Source organism: Lepidochelys kempii, chromosome 7 (assembly GCF_965140285.1).
Source record: "Lepidochelys kempii isolate rLepKem1 chromosome 7, rLepKem1.hap1, whole genome shotgun sequence".
Classification (NCBI taxonomy): Eukaryota; Metazoa; Chordata; order Testudines; family Cheloniidae; genus Lepidochelys; species Lepidochelys kempii.
The window spans coordinates 83210940-83224240 of NC_136386.1; the positions used below are offsets into that span (position 1 = coordinate 83210940).

Here is a 13301-nt window from a genome sequence, read left to right on the forward strand (position 1 = left end):
GATCACTCAGACGAGGAGTGGAGACTTCAGAAAGGTGGCACCGACAGTATCCCCTTCTCTCTGTTGCACAGGGACATGGCCTCAGGACTGGCATTATGGGTGGGCAAGCATCCGGGGGGGGCGCCATCCGAGTGCCACAAAATGGTGGGCTTGGGCTGCTGGAGCAGGGGTGAGTGCGGGTGAGCCCGGGGCTGGAGCTCCTGGCCAGTGGGAAGAGGGCAAGTGATGCTGCCTGGAGCTGCCAGCCTATCAGGGAGTCTCAGGCAGCAGGGTTCACCCCTGCAGAGCCAGTGAGCGAGCCCCTAGGTCCCCCCTTCCCATGGGCATGGGTGGTGGCTGCATACCCACTCTCCTCCTGCGAGGTGATCAGGGGTTGTATGATTGGGGGAGCCCGCAGGCTCAGAAACTCCTCCCTGTGCAGCCTCACCAGGCTCCGGAGCCAGGAGCTGGTCCTTGCACCCTGTGCCCCACACTGCTGTTATCAAACTCAAAGAAAGGGCACCAAGTTTGTCCAGGGCACCATTTTCCCCCAAGGCCAGCCCTGCAGGGCCGGCAATATCTCAATGCTCCACTAAGGAAGACTTCAGCACAATGGCAACAGCAATGTGCTCTTCCTGTGACTGGCAAAGGGCACAGCCCATTTTTGTAGTAAGGGAGACTAATGAAAGCGGCAACAGCCCTTTGAGCCCTTCCCGCAACTGTTGCTGGGGCACAGAGATCCTGTACTTCTAGCAAGGGGCATTGCATTAAGATGGCACCAGCACTGTGCCCCTCCATCCGAGTGGCAATGGAGCATAGTTACGAACACCTCACTTTCCCAATGTAGAAAATGACATCAAAGAAAGAGCTTCCCATTTGTCCCCCATGTCTCCCTAACCCTCCCATGGCAGGGGCTCTGTGTTACCCCTACTCCCTTCTATGGCACGGTATCAGTTCTCCCTCCCCCTCTGTAATTCCCTCTTTCCCAGCACCACTTTCACCTGCTATGGGTCCCTGATCTCCCCCTCCCCCTGGTCCCTGTTTTCCCCTGCCCCCACTCCAGGTCCCTGCTTCCATGTCCACCAACCCACCCACTCCCCGCCCCTTGGTTCCTGCCTCCCTCATCACCACCACTGCCCTATACCTCCATTACATTACAGGTTACTGCTTCGTCCCCCATCCACCTACTTGCCCCTCTGAGTCCCTGCTTTCCCCACACCAGGTTCCTGCTTCCACCAGCACCAACTACACTTTAACCATTGCTTGCACACATTCTACTTTCAGCACATTAGCAGCATAAGCAATGACCTGGGAAAACTGTGCAAACAAATACAGGCTGCTTCTCCACACAAATAAAAGGAGCAAGCAGATTATAGAGAACATGAACGAGGCATTAAGTTATTAATACCAACGCTAAAGCACTAGATGTGATTTGATATCAAAGGTAGCTTTCAAGGCATTTTTAAAAAATGAAGCTGTTACTCGGCAATTTAAGAAAGTGGAAGCATGGGATAGGATAGAAGTTTGACTCACTGAGTTCTGCACTCCATGATTGTAAGGAAAATCCACTCAGAAAGGGGAGCAGGAAGTTGCTTACACAGTCCACCATCCCCATGGGAACAAACAATGCACTTGCAAATAGAAAGGGGGCAAATGAGAAATAAAGAAGGGGAAAAATTGGTCACATGCAACAGCTCTTACTGTCCAGTATGCCTTGCAGCGATGTTTGCTGTCACAGTCCTTGGCCTCTACAGGTATGTCTACATTGCATTGTAAACCTGGATGGTCAGTTTCAGTCCAACCCCCCGACCATCCACATACAAATCATCTGACTTGGATCCATAAGGTTTCTTTACTTTGTTGCCTGAACACGTTTACTAGGTTCCAAGCCAAGATTCTAAACCAGATTCACTGGAGACTTGCTGCAAGTTGGCTTCTGAAATTGAAGCTACTGAAATGAAAAGTGAAAGAAGTACAGCTCCACTCATTATTTTATCTCCGACTTGACCAGGAAAGGGTGTAGGTTGGGCAGAGAATGAAAACTCGAGCAGGCAGATTCTTGGCCTCACAAGATCTTTTTATTTCTATTTTTTTACGCATTCAGAAGGTTAAATTAAGGCCACTGCTGTCCCATGCCCTAGGGTCACCAGTCAAAATCATCATCCAATGCTATACAAAGAGACGGATGGCTGCTGTGATTATTCTCCTTGGGTATGTCCTGGGAAGCCCTTACTGTGTGAAATAATTTGTTGTCTCACTTGTCCTTAGCACATCCCCATAGCAACACTGTTTCTGCCAGAACTGTTTTGGTACCTCCATGCACAGCATTCCTCATTATAAATGCTTGTACCAGTGCATTCTGGGACTCCTGAAGCATCTATCCCACAGGGCTCAACATAGTCACTGTGCTTTGGCATGCAGTGCTTTAGGCATCCTGTCCCTTCTTCACAAAGTACAAATTCAGCTGAACTTAAGCTAACGACCTTCTTTCAGACATTGCAACCATTTGATACAGCCCTCATTAGCAGCTCAGATATTTTGATAATGGGTTTGATAGATAGACTGACTTGTCAAATGCCTGGGATCGATAGCTGGTATAAATGCAAGTCACTGTGCAAGTGTTGCAAATTCACAATGTTCATGCTTGTTACAACATTTCCTCCAAAAGTAGAACAGGCTTCTGCACCTCCAAGAGCTTCACAAATACCTGAGAGAGATGGTAGGAGATAGCAGGAGATGGGGCCACAGAAAGAAAAAAGCTTGTCAGTTTTTCCTCTGTGGGTTTGAAGGTGTGATCCTGAGGAATACTTGTTTACTAAAAGTGTCTGAGTGAATGATTTCAGTATAAACAGCTAAAAAACAGAGTGATCAGCCAGAGGAAGAGATACCATGTGACAGAGCCCACTTTTAATGATCAGGTCCAGGGAAGGAAGGAAACGGAAAATATTTATAGTAAAATCATGTTTTTATTTCCGATTGACAAATATTAGTTTATCAATGTGTTTTAGTATGTCCATTTGATATTGTGGTCTAACAATCTGGGCTCATCTAATGTTTCTTCCACAAGGGGGAAGTATCAGATACATGTGCATGCACACACGCATACAAACACACAACTGGGCATGCACCAATCAAAACTTCAGGAGCTGCAATTGGTAAAAGTGGCTTTGGGATTTAAAATTGGTCACCGGTAGTATATTTTCTTGATTCCCACAGCCTGGCAGCCTCCCTTTTGCTAGAAACAAATGGAATTAGATTTTCTTACAAGCCACCAATGAGTACTCTTATATATGTGCTCTGGGAATGGACAGGTATGAGAAAGACATGCAAACATTCTGCAACAATCTGGACACTGGAATGTAAAAATATGACTTGGCCTGTAGAATAACCACAGCTAGTGTGTGTTAATCCTTTAGAGAGTGCCTCCTGGGTAGGGGTTATGATAGCTTGGGAAACTTAATGTATATTCATTTGCATCAGGATGATTATTATTCTGCGTGTATTTTAACCACCATACAAGCACTTGGAGGTAGGGAAATACCCTGTACATCTAAACTGAAATAAATAAAATAACAGTTCTTAACTCTCTCCTGCTCTTGATTCTCACGTTGCTATAAAAATGGGACAGCAGCTGCAAACGGCTGTTGTTCCACTCCCACTGCCTATGGTGGTCTCCAGACTTGGTAACTTGCTTCCTACTACCAGGCAAAAATGAGACTTATGAACAAAATGGCATCAGGATAGCTCTGCTAATAGACCATGGCTGTCAGCTGCTGGGTTACTGATTCTGAATTATGTGTTGCAGTCTGTGAGGCAGACAAACTATATGTTTTTTAAGAGTCTCCAATGCCCACGCCTGTCCCTAGCAGTTCTGCACAGTGGAGACAAGCAAGACAAAAAGCTGTAGGTAGATAGAGCCCTGCATGTCTGACAGAACACAAACAGTGCTTGTGGAGCAGGATGACTCCTGTAGCGGCTGGCAAGTCGGGGACTTTGCTTGTGTTTTTAGTACTTACAAGGATGAGGTAAACTATTCAAGGCTTATTCTGGAACCATGCCAGAACAGATTTATAAAAGGTAAAAAGCAACGACACCAGGGCATGCTGGGAGACTGAATAATGATGTTGCAGCTGTGTGCTGACAGTAGTCTTAGATTCGGTTTTGAAAGCTCCAAATGAGGAGTAACTTGCATGAGGACCCTGAACACACACACAGAACTGCTGCTCTCCCCGAGATGAGATGAGCTGAAACTCCCCACTGCAAATACAGTGCAGAAAGCATTTACCTTTGTCAAGAGGTTCATCATTGTGCTTCTCCAGAAAGGACACCTAGAGGGCTTTTGGGGTCTCTGAGTCAGACGGCTCACTTGGCAGATCCTGAGCTTGAATAGTAACGTCAACTCACACCCCCCCACACTCCACCCCTTCTCTAATAGTCACACATACAGGAAACAAAAGGTTGTTGTGACTCAGGCCTGCGTAGGAGGGAGACCTCATTTTGCTCCTGGCCTGAGTTCTAATATGCATATCATTACTGGTGAAGTGAATCTTTACTGAACGCTTTAACTCCCTGTATATTGACTGGGTAAATCACGGAAATGAAAATAACCACCATGAAGTGGGTGCGCTGTGGGCTGTTAGGGATAGCCAGCTATTAGGTATGGAGGGACTATTTACACTTAAACTTGGATTTACCCACACTGATCAATATCCACAAAATAAGCTCCTGTTTTCAGACCTGAATACAGATATGCACTCTCTTACCCATACAGCTTCTCAGGGGTAACCTTGTGAACAAACAGCACTTCCCAATCAATTCCAAGCGCATTTCCATACACAACTGTAAGAGCCCCTCCACCAGCACTTACTGAAAGGGATGGGTTTCCCTCATCCTCCACAGTGACAACCAGCTGGTAGAAATTCTGCTGCTCACGGTCTGGAGGAGACGGGCGGGTGGCGATTTCCCCAGTGACTCGGTCCATACGGAAGATGAGATCGTCATTCCCCTGGGTGATGTAGTAGGAAAGAACGCTGTTAAGCCCAACGTCCCTGTCAGTTGCCCGCACCTGAGCCACAGCACTGCCTCCACCAACATTCTGGAGATCCATGGGGGGAAAGAGAACGGAAAGAAAGAAAAGTCAGCTTCTGGCACAGACTCATCTGAACAAAAAGGTTCACAGCGAAACAGCTCTCAGCAGTGCCCTCCAACACAGTGAATGGGGGAAGGCTCCTCCAGCATTTTCATTATAAATCTCCAGGTACCTCAGCTGCACAGCTCTACGCTAGGTGAAAACTTGACCAACAGAGAGTCAGCTTGAGGGAAATTGGACAATGCTCTTAGAATTTTTCCATGGCACCTACCAGGCCTGGAGATCAAAGCTCTCTGGGGAAGATAGAGCATGAGCAGGTGAAGTACAGTCCTCCCAACACCACTCTGCCTATGTGCTTCAACCTCAACTTGCAAGGATTATCTCTAGGGCTGAAAGATTAGTTCAGTTACCAGATCAATCCAGGCCTGCTGCTGAGACATGCCAGCAAAGGTGATAATTACTTTACCGCCACTCATGATTGTGGTTTTCCCAGTGTAGACACCGTTATTTTAGGAAGTGAGACCAAGACTACCAGCTCATTTCTCACAGGCCTGAAGAGCTGTCAGATGGAAATAACATTTTGCCACTATCTGTTCAGGTGAGAGTTAAACCGCTGAGCTGGCAGGGAAAGCTTCGTACCTTGTTACAAAGCTTCGTACCTTTGTACAATTCTAACTAAAAAGTAACTTTTAAAATGAAATTTCACATGGTGTCATTTCATAACTTGTGCCACTTACAAAACAAACCAGCCTGTAAGGACAGTGCATAGAGGACTGCCTAGGCGCGTCCCACCAATCACACAGAATGGCTTCAGCTGGCTGGAATAGTGCTGAATGCATTTTGTTCTGGCCCACACTTGCACTGAAGCCATATGCAGCTGAACAGATGTTGAGCCTATGGTCAGCAATGGGTAACTCTTCTAGTGTAGCTCAAGCCAAACAAAAGGCAAAGCCAAGCAGCTGATTTCCCAGGGCCAGTGGTACAAATGATTCAGATACAAATTAAATAGAGAAGAGTGTTTGGATAAGCTATTATGTTTAATTCAAAGCTATCAATCATATACACCACGCAGATATAACAAGGTGTCACAGGCTACACACACATTATTTGTATTTTATTTTTCATAATCACATTGAGAGATCCCAGTTCAGGAAATAAAAGTTTCCTTTTTCCTGCTTGGTTGTGTTTTACTGCTTAATTACCAAACTTTCAGAGACTGTTTCCCAATAGCAATTCATATTCTGAGGAGGCAATTCTCTTTAATTACATGTGATTTTCTGGAAGTTTCATCAGCCCGTTAGGTCATTCCCTTTTTCCTGGCAGTTGTATGATGCTATTTAATGAGCAGAACAATGGGTTCAAAACATCCTCCAAACAATTTTGTTCCAAATGAATTTATCCACGTCTCTTGTTCAGAGGAATCAGGAATTGGCATGCTGTTTTCTGGAGGAAATTGTTTGAAAACATGGTCCCTCTTGGCAGATCAGCACGGATCTCAGCATACACCAGGATGAGAGTCTGAGAGTCCGATTCCAGGCTATGGCCAAGCTCAGAGTTACATCTGAGAAGAGTGAAGAAGGCTGTGGGCCACCTTTTTGCCTCCTGGATTTGGCTAGGGACTGGACAAGTCCCTGTGGTAAGTTAGAGCCACCCCAAAGACTGCTCTGTAATTTATGCTGCCCCCAATGGCTCCCTGTCCATTAGCCCAGAACAAGAAGAATGCATTGTGCTGGGACCATGTCTCCTCTGATAAGTACCTATGCTGAGGATTGCAAGAGAGGTAGCGGAGCCATACAGCTGGCCCTATACCACTGAGGAATCCTACTGATATGGACAATATTCCCCACTTAGAAGATCCACTGGCTTTACAGCCCCTAGGCTGGATTCCCAGGAAATCAGCATACAGTGCTGCAGCGGGTCCTATGTGCACGCATGTTTCATTTTGGGGGAAAATTGAGACTCTGTTATATAAGGCAGCAGAACTACTTACCTCATTAACACTAACATTGTATCCAAAGGGATTCCCAATGATTGGTGGGTTATCGTTGACATCCAGGATATTAACTCTTAGAGCGTGTTCTTTTCTCCGAGGCGGGACTCCGCTGTCAGATGCCTGGATCTGCAGTGAAGCATAATGGTTACATCTGGGCAGAAGCTTTTTTTTTTTTTGGTCAAATCTCGTTGAAAAAAAAAAAAGACACCTATAGTGCCACAAAGCCAAAAAAATATTCCATAAATAGAAAAGGAGTACTTGTGGCACCTTAGAGACTAACCAATTTATTTGAGCATAAGCTTTCGTGAGCTACAGCTCACTTCATCAGATGCATACTGTGGAAAGTATAGAAGATCTTTTTATACACACAAAGCATGAAGTGAGCTGTAGCTCACGAAAGCTTATGCTCAAATAAATTGGTTAGTCTCTAAGTTACCACAAGTACTCCTTTTCTTTTTGCGAATACAGACTAACACGGCTGTTATTCCATAAATAGGCACTGCCCAATAGGTCAGATCCAAAATTTAAGTTTTGCATTAAAAGAAAAAGCTTTAACAAAATCTAAGAGCAATAAAAACAGTGTAACCAATGAAAAAGAAACTGAATTTTTAAAATTATATGATTTTTAAGAACTCTTCTTCCATTCCACCAACAAACAAACCAACAAACCTTTACGGCTGTCTCTGTTCAGCATAAAAAAACCACTATTTTTTTCCTTTGATTCCCCTTTTACATGATGATGCTCCTTAAAATACTTTGAGAACCACCTTGAAAGGCTATCAAATGTGTCTATATATTTTTGTTTCTAATGTACAGCCCTCTCTAGCTAGGTCCGAGCAGAGGTACCATGGCTATCACCTGGGGAGAGGATGAGAAAACAAACACATGACAGATGTCATTTCTTAATGCACTGGAAGGCACTCAGGTATTGTGATGATACGGGCATTATAAGAACCCATACAAATGAGAACAGAATGTTAAAATTGCTGCTGCAGTACAATTTTGCACCTCTACCTGCAGCATCAGCTGTTAAAATACTGAGCTGCAAATAACTATATATTACAAACCATCCAATTTTGTGACAAATTAAAATATGTGCCATAACACCAGCTATTCAGCAATGCACAGCATTGTGTCATTACACTTACATACACACAGACACAGATGTGCAATACTTTGCATGAAATAAGCAGCACATACAGGGAAACTATAATATTTTTGGTGTGGAAAATTTCCCAATGATTAGTTCAACCAGCCACAAAAATACCTGAAGCACCACATGAATGACAATCAGAAACTACAGTTTCAGGCAGTCAAACTTCACCCACTAACGGCAACATTTGGAGTATCATCTAGATGGGTAATGAGTTTCTGCATCTTGACTGTTTGCCTTGCCCAGTGAATGGTGCATATTGCAGAAAATGCAGCTAGGATGGTGGAAAACTCCAGGTTACCTTTAAGGTGTAGTGGTCCAGCAGTTCTCTATCCAATGGCCTTCCCACAAACACCTCTCCATAGGTATTGTTGGTGGTGCAGATCTCAAAGACGGTGCCTATATTTCCTGATGTCAGAGAAAAGGTCACCTGCAAGAAGGAAATAAATAATGGGAAGTGTGGGGAAGTGAGGAGCAGTGAGGTTAGGGAAGGGAGAAGAAAAGGGAGAGAGAAACAGTCATTACAAAAAGAAAAGGAGTACTTGTGGCACCTTAGAGACTAACCAATTTATTAGAGCATAAGCTTTCGTGAGCTACAGCTCACTTCATCAGATGAAGTGAGCTGAAGCTCACGAAAGCTTATGCTCTAATAAATTGGTTAGTCTCTAAGGTGCCACAAGTACTCCTTTTCTTTTTGCGAATACAGACTAACACGGCTGTTACTCTGAAACCAGTCATTACAAAGTGACCAGTTCTTATTAAACCTGGCTCCTTCTTGCCCTTGTGCTGAAAATCCAACACAACAGTCTCTCTCAGAGTATTTCGTACATGTGCTGCTGGTTTCGGATGGAACCAGAAAAAGTTCAGAAAAATAGCTCTTAAAAACATTAACCAAACTTCTAACTCCAATCCAGGTTCCAGTTCAGATGCTGTGAGAGTTCTCAATTTGGGAAAGTTTTTATTCTATGTGAATTGATTTGCTCATCTCTATTCTGTTTGACCAGGTGTTCCAGGTTTCTGCATAATTGAGGCTGTCACTGAGGCATACAGACACAGGACCAAATTGATATTATTAGGTAATGATAATAATAAATAAATTTATTTAGTTATTAGCAGTAGCACCCAGTGTGTGCTACATGCTTTCCAAACACTAAAGAAAGATGGTCACTCCTTGGAAGACCTCAGTCTCAAGAAAGGAACTCTCTGACTTCAATAGGTTTAGAATGTGGTAAATGTGAAGTAACATCTGAATTCAGCAGAGTTATTCTGAAAATATACTGCGAAGGATTAGGGCTGATTAATTTTGAGTAAGAAACTCACTGGAATCTCACAGCATCTAATTAATTCTTCCAGCAGATTAAAGGGGAAGAGGACAGAACTTCCTGTTTTAATCTGGCTAGAAATCCCCTGCTGTCCATTGTGAAGGTAGAAAAAACAACATCTTCCCCCCCACCCCCATTTTTAGGCCCACTGTTGCACATGGCAGCTGTCACAGCGTCTTGGCTCTGAAGGGAATGTTTAATATGTCCTTCCTCTGACACCATTCAGTCACCAAACCAGTCCCTACCGCTAGTATTTTTGGCACTATCCATCCCAAACAAAAGAGCAGCCCTATTGCCAAAGATTACGGTGTTCGTGTTCATAAGGATCAGAGTTCAAAACCCTGATCTTAGAGACCCAGAGCAGGGAGTAGCTGGAAAGGAGCTTGCTGAGGTTCTAGACAAATCTGGCTTGAGAAACACTAGTGGGGCCTTGTAGGATTGCCATAAGAAGGTTTTGCTCTTTGGGAATATGGGCAAGGTGTGCAGGAAGCAGACATGCTGAGGTATAAATTAGGAATTCCATCCTCCCCCTCTCTTCATGAAGCTTGTTCCATGGTTGGGCCTGAGTCAGTGTCAAAGCACATATCTGAATTCAGGAGTTCTTGTCTGTCAGTCATGTGCTCAGACCAACAGCTCACAGTGCCTCATAGCTTGAATAGACATATTCCCTCATAAATTGGAATGAGCAAAATCTGCCTCCTCCATCCCACCCGCTCACCCATCTTCCTTTTTGTAGGTCCCAGTATAGTTTGTAGCTGCAAAAGCATTGGTACCTGCCCATTGCTTCCTGCATCTGGGTCTCTGGCCAAGACTACAGCAATTCGCCTCCCAATGGCACTGTCCTCTGCTACGTTCACCGCGGAATCGGAGGTGATGTCAAACTGTGGGCTGTTGTCATTCTCATCCAGAACGGTGATGGTTACCTGTTGAAAGTGAGTGCAGAGATTAACAAGAGGCTTTATCAGGAGCATGGCTCTTGCTAATTTTCCTGAAGGCAACCGTGCTGGATGGGATAGTCTTTCAGGGGAAACTAAGATACATGTAGAGTATCTTAAAGATCATTTCAGTGTTGCCTTCCCATCCTGTTGTATTAAATCTCACCACTCAGGCCCAGGTGTGCTGACAATGTCAGAAGAACCAAAGATTTCAATGAAAGGCTTGGAAACCCAGGTCCTGCTGAGTGGCTGGGGACTCCCTTTTCACAATCTTTGGCATGCGGTTAGTGTTAAGTGCATTTGAGAGCTCCTGGAAGGGAGGGACAGGTGCACTGGTGACAGCAGGCCATATGCACGCCTTCCTCACTTGGTGCTGCTGATGGATCTCAGGCTTGACTCACTGAAGGGGCTGCTGCAGTTCAGGGACTCGCCTGAGAAGGGATGAACAACTGTGATCACGTCACTGTTATTGAGGAGTCTGGACACATGTCCACATCGCGAGGGATAAGGATGGGACCCAGGACGCTCACTTTATTTTTTGAGGCCAAGGTCTCAAGAGTTGAATGGCTGCTGCACTATCTCCTCCAAACTTAGTGAAGATGTCTAATTCAAACAGGAATTAATTGAGGGAAGTCCTATGGCCTGTGTTATACTGGAGGTCAAATTAGAGGATTACGCTGGTCCCTTCTGGCCTTATAACCTATAATGTAGGACTCTTCTGCACATGCACGTAAGGTAGACAAGGGAGGGGTGAAGGCTGGTGTGAGAGGGGAAGACAGTGTGGCACTTGAGGGGGTCCCCTCCACTCAGAGTTCTCAGTTTTAACTGGCTAATTAGAAATTGTATAGACCAGAGGTGGGCAAACTGCGGCCTGCGGGACCATCCTGAGCTCCCGGCCCGGGAGGCTAGCCCCCGGCTCTTCCCCCGCTGTCCCCCCTCCCCTGCAGCCTCACCTTGCTGTGCCGTCAGCGCTCTGGCCCGCTGCTCCTGCCAGGCAGCGCGGTGGCGTGTCTGGCTCCGGCATGGTAAGGGGGCGGGGAGTGGGGGGGTTAGATAAGGGGCAGGGGGTCCAGGGAGCAGTCAGGGGACAGGGAGCAGGAGGCGGTTGGATGGGGTGGAGGTTCTGGGTGGGGGGTGATCAGGGGATGGGGACCAGGTGGGGTTGGATAGACGTGGGAGTCCCAGGGGGCCTGTCAGGGGGCGGGGGTGTGGATAGGAGGTCTGAGTAGTTAGGGGACAGGGAACATGGGGTGTTGGTTAGGGGTGGGGGGTCCCAGGAGGGGGCGGTCAGGGGACAAGGAGCAGGGGGGGTTGGATGGGTCAGGGATTCTGAGGGGGGCAGTCAGGGGGTGGGACGTGGGAGGGGGCGGATAGGGGCAGTGGTGAGCTGGAGCCGGTTCACACTGGTTCGTTAGACCCGGTTGTTAAATTTAAAAGCCCTTTTAGAACTGGTTGTCTTGCGAGGGGAGGAGGCAGAGCAAAGGTGAGGTGAGCTGGGGCTGGGCGCGGGGCTGGGAGCTGCCAGTGGGTGCTCTGCACCCACCAAATTTTCCCCATGGGTGCTCCAGGCCCGGAGCACCCACGGAGTCAGTACCTAAGGCACCACTTTTGATGTGATTTGTGTGGGAAGAGGCTGCTACTCCTGCTTCCCCCCAGCTACGCTACCCCGCCCCTAGGAGCCAGAGGGACCTGCCGGATGCTTCCTGTGAGCTGCCCCAGGTAAGCACCGCCAGGACTCCCCATCTCGACCCCCGGCAGGTCCCTCTGGCTCTTAGGAGCGGGGTGGGCACCCACTATGGTGGCCCACAAGACCCTCCTGCCCAGTCAGGGGACAGGGGAGGGGGGTGGATGGGGCTGGGGTTGGGACGTCAAGGAACATGGGGGGTTGGATGGGGCAGGAGTCCCCGGGGGGGGGTGGGCCACGACCCCCTTGTGGGGTGAGGAGGGAACCGCTTGTTAAGATTTTGGCAGCTCATCACTGGATAGGGGGGGGATAGGGGGCAGGGGCCAGGCGGTTTAGGGAGGCACAGCCTGCCCTACCCGGCCCTCCATACAATTTTGCAACTCCGATGTGGTCCTTGGGCCAAAAAGTTTGACCACCCCTGGTACAGACCCATCCCGGCAGGGGATGCTCTGCTAGTATTGTGCAGGCCCAGGCCTTTGCTGTTAAACTCATGAGAATTCATAGGCCTTGTCTACACACAAGCTTGCACTGGCTTATTTTGATTTCATTTACATTGGGAAGGATTTGCTATAGATTAAATCGACATAAGCCATTTATAAACTGGCTTGAGTTTTCACACAGAAGTCTGCATCCATTTAACTAAACTGCTGCAACCTGGGCAAGTTTTGGGTGTGAACAAGCCCAGAGTTTCTTCCTGGGATGATGGATACATTTCTTCCTAGTTAGAGGGGATGATACTCTGGTCCACACAGGTTGGATCCAAAATTCTATGGACAGATGGGTTCCATGCCTAAGCTGCAATCTGTGTACCATTCAGCTGTGCCAGGTAAATGGCAATGCAGAGAGGCAGGAGGGATGGATACAGAGAAACCAAATACACAGAGCTCCAAAAATAAAATCAGTTGTGATTCACCATTCATAATTATAGATACAGCACTAAGATGCAATAGTAGTAGCAACACCAGCAAGAAAGAAGTGTTAGATACAGATGTTGCTCAGCTGTGGTCAACGACTCAAAGAGGAGACAAGCGTCTGCCTCTTCTGTGACGAGCCAGAGGAAATGCTGTCATCATGTTCAAAATTAAAAACATATTCACTATATATAATGGGAGAGAAAGAGAGGAAGAACATTTTTGTTCTCGAGGC

At 46.6% G+C, this 13301-nt stretch overlaps 1 protein-coding gene across 10 annotated transcripts in view; it reads right to left on the bottom strand.

The window, feature by feature from the left end:
- The window catches only part of CDH23 (cadherin related 23), a 522984-nt gene that overhangs the window by 105724 nt on the left and 403959 nt on the right, over positions 1-13301 (bottom strand). For all 10 annotated transcript variants that reach the window (XM_073353546.2, XM_073353545.2, XM_073353547.2 and 7 more), the window contains 4 exons: positions 10310-10459; positions 8516-8644; positions 7059-7187; positions 4847-5074 (listed from right to left, as the gene is read on the bottom strand). In XM_073353546.2, the coding sequence (XP_073209647.2) occupies positions 4847-5074; positions 7059-7187; positions 8516-8644; positions 10310-10459 (636 nt within the window). The remainder of the gene's footprint in view (positions 1-4846; positions 5075-7058; positions 7188-8515; positions 8645-10309; positions 10460-13301) is intronic.